At 41.7% G+C, this 20996-nt stretch overlaps 1 protein-coding gene across 1 annotated transcript; it reads right to left on the bottom strand.

Moving 5' to 3' along the window:
- Window positions 1-504: 504 nt before the first annotated feature.
- Window positions 505-17085, bottom strand: LOC124047789 (LIM/homeobox protein Lhx5). The gene is made up of 5 exons (XM_046368100.1): window positions 16418-17085; window positions 13870-14093; window positions 11814-12091; window positions 3278-3443; window positions 505-1518 (listed from the first exon to the last, which is right to left on the bottom strand). Exons 1-5 carry the CDS (start codon window positions 16588-16590, stop codon window positions 1172-1174), a joined length of 1188 nt encoding a protein of 395 aa, XP_046224056.1. The 5' UTR covers window positions 16591-17085; the 3' UTR covers window positions 505-1171.
- Window positions 17086-20996: the final 3911 nt, after the last annotated feature.

The raw sequence follows: 20996 nt of genomic DNA, 5'->3' as shown, positions 1-20996 counted from the left end.
CTGACAAGGTGTGCCTGGATGGGAGTGAGGGATATAAAGGGGGCCTTGATTTAGAGAGGTTTGTGTGTGTGTATATGTATGAGTGGCTTGTGTATGGGTGTGTTCTGAATAACCATGTACGAGAACAGCAAGACCATCTATCGGGTACACATCACTAGAACTGACGGTCAAAATGATGACCAACGCGTGGGTGAAAATGTGTGCAATGCGTAGAAATTCCAGAAGGAGTAATGTATATCACTATGAGGCTTTTAGATCTGCAGTACAGTGGCTCAGAGTCTATCGGAGGGTCACCATGAATGTTGTCAATGAGCATTTCTTTATCTAATAACACAATGTTTCATGGCTGCCACCATCGAATCCCCTGACTTCCCACCGAGCTCGACTGTTCTCATCTCTGCAGTCGAGACGATATCAGCTTTGCTCTGTTCTAGTGGCAGTGAAGCTAAATAGCAAAGATGGTTGTGCATAGCAACAGTTAAAACACTGAAAATGGTATTTGTCTGTGTTTGAGCATTGTATTGGAAGCAATATTACAATAGGAGAACGAGTCAAACATTACGCAGAAAGAGGAACCCGGCCAGTTAGGCCTACAACATTGTGCCTTTTTAAGAAACAGTAGAATGAAAAAAACAAGACAGTTCTGAAACCAAAAAATAAAATACATCAAACGTCCCTTTTGGCTTGTATTCTTTCTGGATCTCTCTCTTCAATATCACGTGTCCTTAGTCTCCAGCAATGGATACCTCCACTGCTTCTCGGAGTGAGAGGGGAAGATACGGGGGCGAGAGGAACCGCCTAAGCATGTTTTTTTCTTCTTTTCAATCCCAGTTCATGGTTCCCAGAGGTGGGTGGGGGTGTATTTCTACTACAATCCAGGGCTGAATGGGGCGGCAAATAGTACCACAAAGTTCATATTTTTCCAGCAAAGCCGCCCCATCCTGGATCCTCAGTCCTTCACGTATGTGAAGGATCAGAGTCGAGGGGGGGGGCATTCCATCAATTCAGCAAGCCAATTCAAAATCCCAATGAACAAATACATAAACGGCACTTTTCAATTCATAATAACTCATTCATAACGTCTTCAAATTCATCTCCTGAATTGACTGGGAAGTTCACACCCACCCCACCCCCAAACCCTGATCCCAGATCTAGAAGTCCCCCCTCTAGTCTACCAGACGGTGGTCTCTCCCATCTCCTGTCCGGGGTGGGACATGGGGGCGCTGTAGCTAGAGTTACTAGCCAGGGAGAAGGGTGGGCTGGGCCCCCCTCCATACACCTCCCCAGGGACGGGCTGCAGGGAGCTGGGCAGGCCGGGCTCAGGGCTGGGGGTGTCTGCATGGGAGATCATGTCCGTGAACCTCTGGTCATCAGAGGGGTGGTGGGCTGACACAGAGCCCTCCATGGCCCCTCCATGGATATAGGGGGATTCTGCTGGAGACTGAGCCTGAGAGGAGGGAGGGCCGTGGGGGAAGAAGTCATAGTTTCCCCCTCCTCCGTAGTAGTCGCCCTGGTACTCTGTGGGGGGGAGATACGATTATCGAAATAGAAAACAAATCATCTAATTCATTGTGCAGCACACAGACAAAACAATCTATATAGCTACATTCAAAAATGGAACTTCACACACTTAAAAAAGGACCTGCATAAAGATTCAAGATCTTTTAAAAGAATTGCAGTGTTGAGTAGCTTAAGTAACATTTCCTGGAAGGGAGGAGAATGGTTTAGTTCCCTGTTATAGCTGAAAAGTGAAAGAGCAAAACACAGCTAAACTTCTAAAATTCACACGGGAACTCCTTTTTTTAGTCCTGACTCCTTTTGGGAGTTTGTTTGAGGATTTTTATTATTTTATTTTTCAAAGCGCCTCAACTTTTAAAAAGGAAATGAAAATCACACTTTCTACTCTGCATTTCAGTTAAACGCCATACACTTTCGCTTTAAGTGTGAGTGGGTTCGTATTTCAGTACCACAGAGGGAAAGAGCAAAAATAACTAAGCAAACACAAATTCAATAATGTCTTGTTTAGTGTACAGTTTGATGTTAAACAACCATTCTTCCTAATCCAAACGAAATCAACAATCTGGAAAACCCACACGTTGTTTCAAGATCAGTTAAATGTAGTCAGACAGACAATCAGCATTTCATCAGGCTTTGTTCCTAACTTGACAAAGAAACATTTCCCCTCTACATAACTAAATCAGCAGCACGCCAACCTTATGTTACAAATTGTGCTAATGAGGGGAAGGAGAAATCCACTTTCAATGCAATGAAATCCACATTTTTTTTTCTTAAAAAAAAAACACACAAAAAAACAATAAACAAGCTAATTATTGAGTCGCACAAACAGAACCCTGCTAACTACGACAGACCTTGAGAATCAACCTGCTCCTGGGGCGGCCGGGGGGAGGGACGGGGAGGGGCAGAGAGAGACGCACACATGTACACGCATGCACACGCATAGACACACACACACACACACACACACACACACACACACACACACACACACACACACACACACACACACACACACACACACACACACACACACACACACACACACACACACACACACACACACACCCTCCTCTCTAAGCAGCAGCAGTAGTAGAGGAACAGAAGGATGGAAGGAAGGAGTAGTCCTGCTAATACAGTAGAGCTCCCCGGCTCCACCGAGGCACAAAAGGGTGTGAAAAGAGGCATGCTGAGAACGGAGGGAGCTAGAAGCAAGAGATGAAGGTTTTGTCCTCCTCTCCCCTCCTTCCCTCCCTGTCCGTTCTATCCTTCACGGCTCCCTTTTAATTACTGTGGATGGAGGCTGCTATGGTCCAGTATATGACTGATTCCTCAGCAAAATCTCTCTTCAGCTTTGTACTGCTGGGATGATCAACTGGCAAAATGGCTTTTGTTTTTAGAATTCTGTGGTTGTTCACTTTCAGCCCATTCCGGAATGATCTATGTCTTGATTTCGACATTTGACTTTTCTATATTTCAGAATCGTCTATGTTGTCCCAGTAGGCCACTTGAGGAGCAGTCAACACCCTTGTCTCCCTGCAGTTTAGACAGAGCTGGGCAGCACAGAGGCGAGCAATGGCATACCTGACGAAAACCATGTCACTAAAATCTTCACCAGAGATCACCTGTGAACTTTAGCGACAGGTGACGGCGTTACTACGCATTGCACAGTCCTCAACCGAGTCATCATGCTATCTGACGTAAGGCAATTGACGGCGAGTGTATTTCACCAATATATAATCAAACCGTGAGTGTGTCTTACCTGTGTAGTATCCATAGGCCCCAGGCCCCAGTATGTCTGGGTCCTCCAGTCGTCCTCCCAGGGGCCTCATCCTCCGGGGCCCTCTGAAGAAGGCGTGCCGCCGGGCCCCCAGAGCACTCAGCTGCTTCATCCTCCTCTCCTTAGATCGACGGTTCTGGAACCACACCTATAGAGAAAGAGATAGTGAGTTATCAGGCCACATCCCATCTATAACGACCTATGACCCAGAGAAGCATCTAAGATTGTTATCAGATCAAAGGAAGTGAAACGATTTGAATAGGTTTAAGATTTCCTTTTCCTTTTCACGGACAGAAAGAAAAAGAACAACAGTTGTTTATACTGCATTTTTACACAGGCACACACAGTGTCGCAATCAAAGTCACATCTAATCTAGCTTCATTTCTAGTCCATTACTTGTCTACAATGGACAGTAACGATCGCCAGATGTATTCATTATCCATTTCACATTAAGTGTTACAACACAAGAAGCAAATGGGAAAACTACAAGGTAGTTGAAATGACAAGGCCCCACTCCTAATCAACAACTAAATCAAATCACCCTCAAATTAAATCCACCTTCATTTCAGACCTTAATAGTTTTTGTCCATTTTTACTTTGTCCATTTCACAGACTTGGGTGTGCTATTTAACTAGGCTTGGTATGCTCATATAGGAGTTTGAATTCTGTAGTGTAATGAGTACTGCTAGCTACAACAGATTAAATTAATTTTGGACAAGGGATCTGTGGAAAAGGTTTAGAGAGTGCAATACAATGTAATGTTAATCATTCACAACGTGTGTTCTTAGACCTTGGATGTACCAAACGCATTTCACAGGGACTGCACAACATCAATGATACATTTATTTTCAACTCAATTCTTCTTGTACTCCTCAAAATGTTTCTTTTGAACATAATACACTGTCATTTAAGATTTAAAAGATTTAAAACTACAGACTTTTCTCTCTGCCCGAAGGCAAAATGTGTAGAATAGCAGGAAATTGGCTTTAAAACGGCAAAATGTTCACTTTGATGACGAGAGGGAGGCCTTTAAAATGTTTTCCAGTGCACCGAACTTGATTAGTTCGGCCATGCACCGCAGAAGTCATATTAAAACTGTGTGTCTGCTTTTTGTATCGGACTGTAAAGTAGGAGTTCTGATATTATGACGGGTTGGTCCCTGATGAATTTGCTGATCTCAAAAAATATATATATATTTTTTTTAAATTATTATTATTTTGCTGTCTTGAGACCGGTATAGAAAAGAGCTCTTCTTAGGCACATGGCCTGTAGAAATAACTTAATAGAATTAAAGGGCTCCGCTATAAGGAATATGGATAATGTGGGGTGGAGGCAGTGAGGGTAAACTAACAAACGTGGATGAACACGGTCTCTACCTCAACGTCCAACCCAGACACATTGAAAAAAGATATTCAGCCTCTCCACTTTGAGGACTATGGCTGTATGTGAGAGGCAGAGTGGAGGTTCACTTTCAACCAGGACTCAGGCGTTAGAGGGAGACACCATAGCCACCAAACACCCAGTGGTGTCCTAGAAACAGAAATCACACTGGAGCTGTTTTGTAACCAGTGATATGGACGTCGACATGTTTTGAAATGATCCAATAAAATCGACGAATCAGTCAGCAACACAAAGGAACACGCACAGAGCAACACATTCATTTCGATAGGTCACTATTTCCCATGTGCCCCGGCAGGCCTCAACACAACAACACAGTTGAGAGAGCAGAGACGTTAAACACAGTCGTCGCTCCTCCTCGGAGTCAAATAAACTGCCTTTGTACAGGAACAAAGGCGAAGAGGAGATATTTCAACATATGGAGGACTTACTTTGCATTCTAAAAACATAACACATTGCGCGTTGTCTCTGCGTCGGCGCTGCATAATAACACATGTTAACACCAGCTAGGCTACACCAGAGGCACAATTCCCACTGTGTCGGAGATTAACCAACAGGAGAAAAAGAAACGCAGAGAAAAACAGCTAAAACCACTTAGGCATTCCTCTCCATGCTCTTCCTAGCAAAGACGACACCTGCCTATTGAGAACAATAGTCTAACTGTAAGGTTCCATTTTTATGGAAACGCTTTCGCCCCCCCCCCCCCTCGAGAGAGCGTTGCTTAGGGATGACTACACACGCGCGCGCACACCAGACCTGGGTTCAAACACTGTTTCAGGTATTTCAATACATTTCACAACAAGTATTTAGAATACCTTTATTTGAAGAAGAGAAAAGGAGTTGAATATTGGAATATATTTAAAAAATACAATTTGGTAAGCATTAGCATGTGATCACCAGTACTACAAATACATATCCTTGGAAGTATTTGAAAGACCGTATTTTCAAAACAATATGTATATATTGTTTGGGCGTATTTGAATTTTTTTGAATGTACTTACTAGTTTGATTTGAATTAACAAACATATCATTTCACTTTTTAATCCAAATACGCAGCCTAAGCTTTACACCGGTGTCTCATGAAGGATGACAAGATGCCATGTTACATTCAATAATAAAACAACAGGGTTTCAAAATGCTCATCAGACATGGAGCAGCGATCTGGTCTGAAGATATGCCCTGCAATGCTGAAAAGCTGCTCCACAGCTGCAGAGGATGCTGGGACATGGACATAGGTACTCAGCAGCAACTATGTGCGGTGTTGGATGTGTGTAACTGTGTTTCTTGCAGAATGTCAGAGGATGGTGGAAGATATGAGGTGATGAGGTACTCCTCAAGGTGATTTATAGTAAACTAAAACTCAAAATTAAAACAAACATTTAAAAAAACTTCAACTACACTGCAACTATTATATTTGATTGCAAAACGAACTAAAAAAAAATAAAAACTTCAAATTACGTTAAGTTTTTTAAATTCCAAACTTCGGGCTAAAAAATGTAATGGGGTTTTCAAGCTTTTTTTCTAATGGGGTTTTCATGCTTCTGAAGCTGGTGGGTTAATGCTGCCAGGAGATGCCGGTTTCAAATAGAACTCGCTTGTGCATCACTATCACTAGCTATCAATAGCTAACAGGGAAGAAATAAGAGGGCGGGTGTGTGAGTGAACATTGGCGACAGCAAATGATGAAGCCCTGTATGGGATTGTCTTGAGTACATTGCTGGAAAGGACAAAAGTAAGTGTATTGTGTGTCAGCAGCGTGTGTGGAACGGAGATACACTGAACAAAAATATAAATTCAACATGTAGCTGTTCCCATGTTTCATGAGCTGAAATAAATAAAAGATCACGGAAATTTTCCAGACACACAAAAAGCTTATTTCTCTCAAATTGTGTGCACAAATTTGCTTACATCCCTGTTAGCAAGCATTTCTCCTTTGCCAAGATAATCCATCCACCTGACAGGTGTGGCATATTAGGAATCTGATTAAACAGGATGACCATTACACAGGTGCACCTTGTGCTGGGGACAATAAAAGGCCCTTCTAAAATGTACAGTTACAGTGATACCATGGTGAGATCCATTCATCAACCGCCATCATCTCACGTTTCAGCATGATAATGGCCGGTCCCATGTCGCAAGGATCTATACACAATTCCTGGAAGCTGAAAATGTCCCAGTTCTTCCATGGCCTGCATACTCACCAGACATGTCACCCATGGAGCATGTTTGGGATGCTCTGGATCGACGTGTACGACACTGTGTTCCAGTTCCCTCCAATGTCCAGCAACTTTGCACAGCCATTGAAGAGGAGTGGGACAACATTTCACAGGACACAACCAATGTGGTCACACCGAATACTGACTGGTTTTCTGATCCACACCCCTACTTTAAAAAAAAGCTTATCGGTGACCAACAGATGCGTATTTGTATTCCCAGTCATGTGAAATCCATAGATTAGGCCCCAATGAACATATTTAAATTGACTGATTGCCTTATATGAACTGTAGCTCAGTAAAATCATTGAAATTGTTGCATGTTGCATTTATATTGTTGTGCGGTGTAAAAAGGAAATCCCAACCTCAAAGTTGAACTGAACAGCGCCCACAGAGAATCATACAAACCATTTCAGGATGAAGACAACGCGAGACAGCCACCAGCTCTTAGTAGCTGCACGCAAATTGCAACGTTAGGACAATCAACTTTAGCAGTTGGAATGAAAAGAGCAGAAACATGGCAACCTAATTCAAACGAGTAAAAAAAAGAAGAAGAAGAAGAAAGAAGCACTGGTTAGTTTATTGATCCCGTCGGGCGTGTCCATGGGCGTGTCCATGAGACTGTACGATGAGCCAGCCTTCAGAATGTTCAACCAAACACTTGATCCCAAATTTAGAACTCCCGGCGCTGCTGGAGTAAATGTCTTGATTGCTTCGCAAATGGAGACAGCAACCCAGAAAGTGAAGGAGATTCTGAAAGAGGCATGTAAAATATCCTTGTGTGTAGACGGACCGATAAAGAAAGGCTTGACTGCTTTGCTATTGTACATATCAACCTGCTTCTATCACCCCTCCTTCAAGAAGGCACGGCAGTCGTTGCTCAAGCTCCGTCGGATTTAGCATCCACACACCAGGGAGGTGGGACAGGACACTGGGAGCATGGGTCATACCAGAGGAGAAGATCCTACTCGTCGTAACTGTCAATGGGGCGAACATAGTCAAGACTATCAAGTTATTACAGAACAGGCAAGGGAATACCCTTGACTCACAACAACCAGAGATGGCCATAGCTTTGAACGGTGCGGCAGAAATGTCTGAATCTGAGTCAGACAACCAATAATTATATTTTTTAATCCAAGTCACATTAAGATTGATTTGTAACTTAAAACATAAGCAAATGTATGACCTGACCCCTCACCGTATCTATTACTGTCCCCCAGTGGCAAGAAGTAACATCACAAAATAACGCAAGCTTTAGGTCTCAAGACTTAAATGGCTCCTAACCTCCCACACATAGGCTACTCTCTGTCTCTAACACAAAAAGTAAAACTGAAGCAAAATAAAAATGATTTGATCAAATTTGAACGAAATAAAACCGAGTGAATCATGTCTGAAAACTAACTGAAGCTCAACTGGATGTCCATCACATCAGAAAGGACATACTCATGCATGGATAGCTTGGTGACAGGCAGTGTGTCAAGCTTGCCTTCATCCGCATTGAGAACTGATGTAATAATTTGATTCTGAGAGCATATGTTGACTTGTGGTTGTCAGTGGCATAGAGAAGTTTCACAGGGACCCCCCGCAGTTTTATAACTAATCTCATGCTTTAAAAAAAATAATTTTTAAACATATTTTGCCTTGAGGCTTAAAGAATATTTATCTTATTAATATTAGCAAAATATGAAATGTGTATTTTTATAAACAGAAGTGTCAGCTATCACTACATTTAAATTAACAACAATATCCAGAATTGGCAGAATTTCAAACACTTTTTTGGAAAGTTTGAAGTACGGTATACTTTGCTCCGAACAAGGGCATTTCCAGACATAGAGCCGACATGGAAATTAATAATATTGAAGGTATTTAGATTTTTTTTTTTTTAAATGTGGGGGGGTGATGAAACTGTCCACCATCTTGGTTCTATATACAGTGCCTTTGGAAAGTATTCAGACCCCTTGACCACCATCTTGGTTCTATATACAGTGCCTTCGGAAAGTATTCAGACCCCTTGACTTTTTCCACATTTTGTTACGTTACAGCCTTATTCTAAAATGGATTAAATACAAACATTTCCTCAGATATCTACACACTATTCCCCATAATAACAAAGCGAAAATGTATAAGGTCCCACAATTGGCAATGCATGTCAGAGCAAATACCAAGCCATAAGATCGAAGGAATTGTTCAAAGAGCCCCGAGACGGGATTGTGTCGAGGCACAGATCTGGGGAAGGGTACCAAAACATTTCTGCAGCATTGAAGGTCCCCAAGAACACAGTAGCCTCCATCATTCTTAAATGGAAAAAGTTTGGATTCACCAAGACTCTTCCTCGAGCTGAGTAATCGGTCAGGGAGGAGTTCCTCTGTGGAAGAGTTCCTCTGTGGAGACGGAAGAACCTTCCAGAAGGACAACCAGCTCTACAGCACTCCACCAATCAGGCCTTTATGGTAGAGTGACTCAGTAAAAGGCACATGACAGCCCACTTGGAGTTTGCCAGTAGGCACCTAAAGACTCTCAGACAATGAGAAACAAGATTCTCTGGTCTGAGGAAACCAAGATTAAACTCTTTGGCCTGAGGAGGAAGCATAGTGGTGGCAGCATCATGCCGTGGGGATTTTTTTCAGAGGCAGGGACTGGGAGACTAGTCAGGATCGAGGCAAAGATGAACGGAGCAAAGTACAAAGATATCCTTGATGAAAGCCTGCTCCAGAGCTCTCAGGACCTCAGACTGGGGCGAAGGTTCACCTTCCAACAGGACAGTGACCCTAAGCACACAGCCAAGACAACATAGGAATGGCTTCGGGACAAGCCTCTGAATGTGCTTGAGTGACCCAGCCAGAGCTCTGAAAATAGCTGTGCAGCTACGCTCCCCATCCATACTGACAGTCCTTTTGAGGATCTGCAGAAAGAAATGAGAGAAACTCCCCAAATACAGGTGTCCCAAGCTTGTATTGTCATACACAAGAAGACTCGAGGCTGTAATTGCTGCCAAAGGTGTTTCAACAAAGTACTTACTAAATGGTCTGAATACTTATGTATATGTAATATTTCCATTTTTTTATTTTTTATACATCTGTAAAAAAATCAAAACCTGTTTTTGCTTTGTCATTATGGGGTATTGTGTGTAGATTGATAAGGGGGGAGAAAACAATTTAATGCATTTTAGAATAAGGTTGTAAACGTAACAAAATGTGGAAATAGTCAAGGGGTCAGAATACTTTCCGAATGCACTGTACAGTACACCACAGTGCATTATGTTGTTGCTAATCAGAGACAAATGGGATCGATTCAGTGTTGTGGAGACATGAAACTGAGAAGATGCTACAAGGCCTGCTACAAGGCCCGGTCTGAGAGGAGAGGAGAGATTGTCTGGCAGTAAATGAGTGAGGACAGAGGAGCGAGGGGGGTGTACGGTATACAGCATGTAAATCAGTGAAATCAGTGGTAATTACTGTCAGCACACAAAAAGCCACATCTCAGCTGGCAGTGACGGTGCTAATCACCCTAACACAGTCTAAACCCAGACACCGAGGGTGTGTGTGCATGTGTGTGGTTATGACATAAAGGCTAGAGATCTGAATGTGGTTGGCAGCAGTGAGGATATATTCCACTTCAAGATGGTAAACAGTCATGTTATTACACTCTCATTAGCAATGACAATGATCTCACATGTTGTCACAGGCCCATCAGATCTCCCTAACAGGGTTTGAGGTCAATTCAGTTTTAATTTGTCAGTTCAGGAAGTGAAAAATCCTCATACTTCCTTGACTGACCAGAACTGCTCATTTAAACCTCTAAATTGTCTTGGTTGGCATGTGCACCTGTTAACATACCTGTTTACAGTATTTTTGTGCAGTGCTGTGAGCTTTTTTTTGTAATGATACTATTGATAAATTATTGGCTGTTAAAAGCATTAACAGTGCATTATATTTCTAAAATGTGAAGGCCTATGGCTACAGATACGCTACATATTTAAACATGCACATACTGTGCAGGCAAGCCGGGTACTATATTTGCTTCAATAATAAATGAGAAATCAACAGCAAATACAATATGTCATATTAAGAAACGAATGTCTTCCATCTTTAATTTAAATTGATTCATCATCATAATTTATCTTTTGCTTTAATTAAAAAACCAAACCTATCAAACAGGAGTCTAAATAGGCTACAATAGACGGTAAATAGACTGGCCAAATTGCCAATTTAATGTCTGATTATTCAAAATCTTAAATTGATAAGAGATAAAGAAAACCACAACTCAATCTTAAGAAATAGTAACCTTAATTATATTAATTGATCAGTTGATAGTGCAGCAAAATATTACAAAAAATATCACAAACAAATGCGTGATGTCCTTTCTACACTAATTTACATTTCCCGGGGAGGAATGTCCATTATAGCTCTCGAGCTGATTTGATAGATTTATGCATTTCACTTGAACTTGTCTTGTTATTTTTCGAATATTTATTTTTTACCAAAGACGTTTTCCCTCCAAAGATAGGGCTACTTCATTCATATAACTTTTAGGGTCCGGACTGTTAATAACCTACATTGTGTTGCGACATTCTTTTCACTCTCACTTTGTCAAGTACGTCTTTAATTAAATCTCGATCTATTCTAACTAATTCATCACGAATGGTGAAGACAGCAGGCAGGCCCATGTTGCCTACACCATGTAGCCTACCAAAACTCATCAGTGCTCATCAAACAAGCAAAGAGAAAAACAACAGAACGTTATTTCTCAATTTGACCTGAAAACTCAACATTATCAACCCAGCTTCTATTCTATTCTATTTGATAAAGTTATGTTCTATTTATAATAGGAATTCTAACTTGTCCAAATAAAAACCAGGCTCTGCATCAACCAGCAATGAATATGCTTAAGTTAGCCTGCTCTCCTACCTGTATAACCCGCATGTTGAGTCCCGTCTCCTGGGCCAACTGTTCCCGAATGTGTCGTGTGGGTTTCGGCGTGGCCACGAAGGCAGCCTTCAGCGTCTCCAGCTGCTTGGCTTTGATGGTGGTCCGCGGGCCTCGCCGCTTCGTGCCCGAATTCTGCTCCTCATTCTCGTTATTGTTCATGTCCTTATCCGAGGACATGGAATTGTCCGTCTCTTTTGTATCGTCCTGTATCGGGTCCTGGAGGTCCGGCGATAAACTTCTGTCTGTGCATGATGACACTGGGGGACGGGAGAGAATGGAATGGTTTCAATCGAAGGTGTCATGGGACCTACTACTAGATTATTGCTGAAGCCTGTCTAATCACAAATAAACTAGAATATGTGGAACAATGACGCCTCACAAAATACAAATATGGAAGCCGTTCCAGTTCCTCAAATGTATGTATATATATATATATATATATATATATATATATATATATATATATATATATATATATATATATATATATATATATATATATATATATATATATATATATATACATAAAATAGCCTACACTTTGCCAATGTAACCAATATGAAACAGACCAAATACATGGATTTACCAGTTTAAATATTCACAAATAAAACAGGTGTAACCAACTCGACACTGCCCGCATGTGACCTAAGCGATCGAGATAATGAAAGAGAAATTATGCATTATGCGTGAAACAAAAAAAAAAGGGAGCTAGGCTGATCCCCAAGGACCCGCTGCGTCGCACGATAACAGCACGTCATTGTCCGAGGGGAGGGCTGTTTGAGCCATTCATCTGACAGGAATTTATAGCGTTGATAAGGCTGAGCTCTGGTCAGATGCATTCAGCGAGGCGGAGATGCTTTGTTGGGGAACATCATCAAACGCTAGGCTACACATGCCCTATACACGGCCCATTGCGGCCGCGAGAATGTCAGTATGTTCACATTTGTAGCTACAGACACCCAACGAGGGGTCAAATTCAATGTCACGTCTTTCCAGGATACAAATGTTATTCCACACCTTGCTGATCTAAAGACAAAATCGAACGGCAGTGATGGGAGCCCGAGAACCCCATAAACACAAGCTTTTCTGAAAGTTGTTGACGTACACATTTTAGTTCCAAACACCCCAAGGTGTAGGCCTAATATCTTAACAATATCAAGTTGAATGTTGAATAACGACATTTTAGAGATATGTATTTATTTGGCGAGGAAGTGACTTGCAGCCGAATTATCCATAGGCTACAAATGTTGGACCATGTAGGCCTACGATACTGCAGCTAAAATGGGAGAGTAAACAGTAAACTAGAATATAGAACAGAATCCCCAAATGCATCTACATCTATAAGACTAGGCTACTTCAGATTGGACGCAGACGATACTCCAACGCATGCAGAGCCAGAGCTAACACGCAGACAAGCACCATGTCCATGGTTTTGAATTACCTAACCGAGGCCTATTGCAGGACGTGATATAGGCCTAGGTTATGGCTCTGGATAAAACCAAATTAAAAGGCATAGTAACACAATAGGTTTTCGAATTCATGCATTTTAGTTCGCAAAATCATATGTGAATATGTGGTATGGGCCTATATCCTATTTTAGAAATACAACAAATACAACCCAGCTGTAGTTTAAGGCGTTTCTCATCATGCACAAATAGCCTTAATTCTCCACCATTCCCCAGTGTATGGGATGGGAACCCCACGTTGAAACGATTAGTAAATAAATACAGGCAAATTCATCAGTTAACGTAGGTGGCCAAAACAGTCTTCCAAAAAACAACCCGTTAAACGAGCATTAAATGATGCTCGTTGCTTTCAAATAAAAATGCAGACTATAATATACCACTTATATATATATTTTTTTTTTGGGGGGGGTAGGCATGGGCAACTAAGAAAGAAAGGTCCATTATTTTCAGGAAACCGTGTAGAATTTTTTCCCAAGAACAAGACGAACATTAGTAGACCGTCTAGAATGTCTACAGTAGAATGTCTACCGTGGACTCACTTTTGAAACCCTTAGCTATAATTAGGCTACCTGAATTCAAATTGACTTCCTTGATAGCCCCTGAGCTTAGGTAGTCTTCTTTGCACACAAACTTATTTTCGTCGATGACATAGAGCTCCTCGCCCGTGGACAGCTGCTTGTTGCACACCATGCACGTGAAGCAGTTGAGGTGGAACACCTTGCTGCGCGCCTTGCGCACAAGATCGCTGGGAGAGATGCCTTGGAGGCAGCCCGCGCACTTCGTCCCAAACCTCCTGAAAAGAAAGGGAGAGAGGAGAGAGGGCTTGATGTGAAATCCCCACGACACAGAAATACATACCAAAAAAATATGCATTTGAGATGGACATTTAACTGTTCTAACTTTTAATTTAAAATAAATAAATAAAATGTATAGGCCTATTATGCAGGTAGACCTATAGCGAAATTTGCAACTGTGGGCAATGCATAAGGTTTGGCGCGTAGCCTGATTTGAAGTGTTTGTTCCAAGAAAATTACGAAATTGCAATGACAAAACACTTACAACAATGACTAAAGGTATTCTATAGCAGTTATAATTTATTGTTTTTATGTTGTACATTTGTTTCATTGTATTACATATTTGCCATGATTGAAGAAGGGGTAGGCTATTTCGAAATAATTTTCGTTAAAATCTAACAGACTACTCTTGATACATAATATAGCCTAAAATGTAGCACCTGCGCTAGACTGAGAAATACCATAATTATTGTTTTTAACAATAAACCCACGCAGAACGTATTAGTGACAGTCGTCACATTGTGACTACAGAGATATCCGAGGATTAAACAGACTAGGAACATTTTAGCGTGAAATCTCCCGTTAATCCACATTCACCCTCTTCACGTGCAAAAAAAAGCATGGTGGATATACTCGTATAATATGGATAGACAGGCGAGTATATAACAGCCTAACAATGTCTCATCGTTTCCGGGGATAAGTCGACAAGGTAAATCAGTTGAAAATGAAGTGTTTCACTGGAAGAAAAGGTGTGCCATATACAGTGATGGGTGAATGGGAAGCGTTAGTATGTGTTTCTCCCACCATGCATTGTACTTTAGTGTTTCCCTCTCCGATGTGAAATAAATAGGCCTAATCCACCTCATCACGAGCCAGAAACCTCATCACGCGCCTCTCATGGTGATTTGGTAATCTCTCTCATCAACATGGCGTCGCCTCAGTACGGAAAAAAAATACAGGAATTGAAAATATTTCAATTATAATACGATTATTGGAGGTAGTGTGTGTTTGAGGGGGAAGGGGGGGGCGAGCGGTCGAGGCAAGCCCCCTTTATTTTTTTATCAGAATCCCTCTCTCTCTTTCTTTTTCTCTGTCTCTCTCTCTCCAGCCATTTGCTATAGTATCGCTCCACGGTACCCTTTCACATGCACGGCTCCGCGAGGACACAGCACTACTTACACAACAAATGGCTACATTAGGGTGATTACTGTTTCGCCTGGCTAATTGTTCGGCCATTTAAATCCACGGATGGAAGCCGGCTAATATGATGGTCAAGGCCGTTTGAGGCCAACATTGCCTTCACAAAGGCTTAACTACTGGGCCTCACATGTCATTAAACAATTGTACAGGAGGGGGAAAAAAGCTGACACATAGCTGACACATAACTAATTGGTATGATGCTATGAGAGTGCGCGTACACAAACAAGGGCCTGCACTTATCACTGAATTACCACTTTGAAGAACTGAGCGGCTGGCGTAGGCCTAATGGTTAAGTTTTAAAATCTATTGGACCAAACAATAGTGGAAATAGAGAGTACAGGTGAGAGGAAAATGTATATTATAAATAGATTTCAATTGCCTCCATGTGCATGAATGGATTAATAAGAGAAGTGAATGTTCCAGCCGACATAATATTCAACCCCACCAATAATATTGATTTATAAATAAAAGGGATATTATTTGTCATAATAAATATTAAGAATTAAGGTTATGATTCATATTGTCAGAAAACACACCCGGTGTCTCTAAAAAACACCCTCTTCATGTAAAACTCAAGCGGACAAAGAGTGATAACGTGGACATCTCAGGCTATGATTAAATAGTTCTGTCAAAATGCTAAATATATGTGTGATATTCAGAGCTCTAGAATTAACTTATAACTCTGAAATTATATACATTTATATAGGCCTAATAATGATAGGATTTTTTGTTGCGAAACCAATGTTATTTCTGCAAGGCTTGAAATGTTATAATTTGAAGTGACATTCTAAAACAATTCAAATAACTGATAGGCTATCTCGCCTATAGGTGAATTATAGGCCATCATGTGAAGTAGGCCTTGGTGAACCATATCCATTTCCACAAAACAATGTGTATACGTAGAGAATAATATCATAATGGTTAATTAAATATGTGAGTGACGCTATAACGAGAGCTATTTTGATCATTGTGTGACATTCAATCAATTTCAGCATTTTAAGACACTAACAAAAAACAGACAAACAAATCTTCAGAGCAGCGGGTTTATAATTCTCCCTGGTGAGTTCACTGAGTTTTTTGGCATACCTGCTTTTTCGCATGAATCCCCAATCTGAATGCTTACCTGAAAAAGTCTATTTTACAATAAAGCTTCCCATCACGCGAGAAGCACTTCTCCGTCAGGTTACAGTGGCACTCGCAGCATTGGACGCACTTGGCGTGCCAGGCTCGGTCCAACACGTTGAGCAGGAACCGGTCCAGGATGGGCCTGTCGCACCCCGCGCAGTGGACCATCATCCCGCCCGTCTGGAGGATAACGAGGGCCGACCTTCCCACGCGGACTCCGGTGCTGGGTCTGGGGCCACGCGGCTCTCCGCGCAGCAACGTCTTGGCTCCGGGGTTGTGGACAAAGCAGGCGCGAATGATCTGTCAGGTGGGTGGATGGGTGGGGAGAAGCCCCTCTCCACTACCGTTTAAAGGCAGGCTATAGGCGAACACTCCCCGAAGTTTCTCTATTGTACTCCTGGTTCTGGACGCCCCTGTCCTGTTCTGTCCTAGCACTTGTCACAATCCAGAATCCAAAAGAAAAAAATATGAATTTAAAAAGCACCTATAGTCCTCTTCTTCATTGACGGGCTGCGTAAAAATTGGCACGTGGAAGGAAAGCCTGTTCGTCCCCGCTGTAGAGAGGACGTTACATGGGCTGTAGCCTATTATTTTTATTTTGTTGTTGTTGTCATTTTTTGTTTTTAGGTTCCACTTCTTCGCCTCCGCTCACCTCACGTCGACACTTTTCGCATCACTGTGCCCGGCTCTGCGGGCGCCGGGCGCATCCGTATTCAGATTGGGTGACGCTCTCCTTAATTCCCGTGCCTGGGTGGCCAATCAGGACTCAAGTTGTCATGGTTACCCCTTTAAATAATGGTCGGTAGCCTACCTTCAGGTTGACCCAAAACATAAACCATGCTTGCAGAAATAGGCTAATAAACTTTAACTTTGCGGAGAGGGACATGATATTTTGGCAAACATATCACTCACTGGTCAATTGTTTTGGTACTGCCCTGTTAAAGAATGAACCTAAACGGTGTAATTAGGTCTACAATCTGCCATTTTCTATTTGTCAACTATCAAGTTGAGCTACAGTTGGGGTGAATTGGGGTGAATGGATTTTAGGGACTATCCCCACCCGACGCTTCAAGAAATGGAGCACCAGCCGAATAATTACATAGGCTAAACTACCTGGGCCATATACAATTTAAAAAAACATGCCTTTTGTCTAATATCACCAATCAACAAGATCTTTCTCTGTTACAATTGGGCCAATTAAGACATGTTATTTAGGGGAAATTCAAGTTTTGATTGGTTTAATTGAATCCCCACAAATTCAAAGCTAAATGAAGCTTCTATAGACACCAAGGCACAAAACAAAAACCTGCGGATCATCTTCCATTTTCTTTCTTCTTTTCACCTCTTCTTCGTCTTCTATCTTTGACAAGATGACCTAATGGAGTTGATGCCTATTAGCCAACACCTTTCTAAAGCGGCCTACAAAGTGAGGGGGCCGTCTTTACATGACATGATACCCGCCTTAAATGACCCTGAATGGGATGCGATGGGAGTAGCTGAACAAGAGCTAATGCTACAAAACCCTCCCTGCATTATCATCTGTCTCTCCCTCTGTGTGTGTGTGGAGTGGAGGGGACGGGAGGGTAAGGGGGGCCTAGGCAGGCCCTTTCTCATGCAGAAAGCTATTTACAGGGAAATGCATAGGATTAAGATAGCGGGGCCTCATCAATAGGGAAAGCCGAGTCGCCCGCCGCTTTAACAGAGTAGCCACCAATCGAAGGGAATTTCAATATTTACCCAGATCATCATTTAGTTAGTTGCGGCATTGCAAACATCATGCAGACGCTAATGGTTGTTAGTGGAAATGCGAGGCTTGTTTAAATCTGCGTTTGAGCAGTTGCAGTATACTCCTATAATGAGTTGGTTAAGCAGGTGTTAATTTGGACCCATTACGCATTCTCATTTAAGATAACGTTTTAATTAGAACAACAACCTCATCAACAACATGGATTGGCAACTTGATGCATTCATAATAATATCATTTCAGTTGCACTTTGTTGCTGTAGGCCTACATAAAAAAACGAAGAAACGCGTTGTTTATGATAAATGTGAAAATAGTCTGCTTTATGGCAAGAAACTGACAATATTTCAAGTTTGACGTAAAATACACGACTGTCATATTTGTATGAGTTTGTATGAGTTTTATAGGCCGATCAATATTATTATAATTTATTATTCTGTCTTACGAATGATGTATTATTATGTATTAGGCATTGTTATTATTATTGTTATTATCATATCCTTACCATCTTTCACCATTACCACCGCCACCAACACCGCCAGCATCATCCTAATCAATGTTTTCAACCAAAAGCATAGGCCTACTGCACAGATAAAACAAGACCTATAGCAATTAGCTAACCTTACATAGAGCCAACATAAAAACATGTGCTAACCAGAGTGAAGTTGTAGCGCGTGCATGCATATGCGTCCATTTTGGATCAGTAGGATTATCCATCCATATCCAACCGTAGATTGTAAAATGTGAAATGGTTGGTATTAAATGGTGACTCTACATGATAATAAAGCAGCAATTTGTGTAGCCAGGGGAGGCCGTTCAGCTTGTTGGGAGAGAAAGGGGGAGAGCCCGGGCCACCAAGGGGACCCCCGCCGCTCTTGGCAGGCGAAAGTGGCAGCAAAGCTTGGACTCGTTCTCGGTCTTAATCCCAAAGCTATAGGGGCTTGCTATTTATTTTTCTCACCAAATCTTATTTTCTTGACTCTCCGTTTAAGAACTCCAAAACATTTCAGTTCGTATGTTGTTAGCACCAATGAACATAGACATGTAGGCCCGGTCAACAACAAGTAAATAAGGCGCGAAATAGACGATAAGCGCACTTGATGTGCCTACTAATTTACATATCTGAAACTGTTATAAATTGCTCAAATTCAACCTGCCAACTGTTGATGAGTAGTCAACATGGGTTTGTAGCCTGTAGTATTTGCCTGCCTCATATTATCCTTTAGGTCTATGATAATACCCTATTATTAATACAACCGGGTAGCATTCACGTAGACTACGATAAGGGTGTGCGTAGAGTCGTATAGGCCTTTCCAAATAATGATACAAAGGGTGCTTTTAGAGAATATAATCTATTTTGGGGACAAAGCGTTATCACCCTGTACGTGGGAAGAGAACATGTTGGGTAAAGAGAGCTCTTGCCACAGCTTCTCGCCTCTTGTTTGAGTCACATATTTCATTGTATAGGGAAACATTTCATTGGGTAGCGGTGTTCTCTCGTTTATCCCATCACCTTTTCTGTTCTGCCTGTCCCCTGCTCTCTCCGCTGCAAGCCAAACAGTCCAGCGCCGTGCCTAGCAGAGCCACACAGAGTGCGGGACGCACCTGCTACTAGGAACTCCCGAAGAGAGCGGAAGTGATCAAGGTGCTGAAACTTGACAACTCGCTGCAGGGGCCGGGTTTTTATTTATTCTTCGCTCTTGCTAGCCTAATTGAATATACAGATGTAGGATTTTAATTTGATCACTCCTTTGTCGCTGGGAATTTAGCTAAATTGTAGTGTATTCAAGGTTTAAAAAGGCTTATAAAGTTCGTAAATTCCACTTTAAAATGTCGGACTTGATTTGCCCTAACGAAAAATATAAACCCCTAAAAAAAATGTCAACTGATTATAATACACATAATATTTCACATTTCCTGGACTATTTTCCTGCTGTAGCAAACTGGCTCAAATTAAAATCTTACATCTATATGTACATTAGAAAGCACCCATGCAACAGAGAATCAACACATTGCAGACATTATACATGAACAAGTCTGTTTATTAAAAGCCATACCGCCACTATTTGAAACCCTGTGGTCTTATAAATGGGGGTCGTGGTTCAAAGCCTACAAAGGAAATTAATCCGGCCCTGGACATGCATGCCTTCCGATTTCTTGTTCAGCATAGTACTGTTCTAAAAACAGTAGGCTACACGTTGATTCTGAATAGGCTTGTGCAGTCACACTTAGATTTCATCATCAATCAAAAACGCATTGGCTTGCACAAGATTCTTTTATGACAATTTTCAGGAATATCAACAAGCGATTAGGTGTGGTAATGACTTGACAGAAACAAACAACTTACGGGGGTTGCTCTGTCATTGTGATTTTCCAGGTGTGGTATGATGATTAATGGGCTGTATATCTGTGCAACACCAACACATCCCTACAACGCTGTTGAGGTGTCATACTCTGAATCTGGTGAGGCGTCATGCACCAATATTTCTTGAAGAGGCGCTTATGGCCAAATCAAATGCAATAGGTTATCTTTACAAGATAAATTATGTATAAAATCAACTGTATCTTTTAAAACAAAAGCATTCTATGTGAGAGAGGAACGATTTAACTGTCAGCTACTCACTGGACTACACAATGGGAACAAAACTCTAGAAACATTTTACATTTTGTCCCTAATACCAGTGTATTTACATGACAGGTGGTGTTACACAGTACACAATACTCCACATACTCTACACAAGCGTGCAAATACACACACACACACACACACACACACACACACACACACACACACACACACACACACACACACACACACACACACACACACACACAC

Source organism: Oncorhynchus gorbuscha, linkage group LG11 (genome assembly GCF_021184085.1).
Source record: "Oncorhynchus gorbuscha isolate QuinsamMale2020 ecotype Even-year linkage group LG11, OgorEven_v1.0, whole genome shotgun sequence".
NCBI lineage: Eukaryota > Metazoa > Chordata > Actinopteri > Salmoniformes > Salmonidae > Oncorhynchus > Oncorhynchus gorbuscha.
This window is presented reverse-complemented; position numbering and strand designations above follow the sequence as displayed.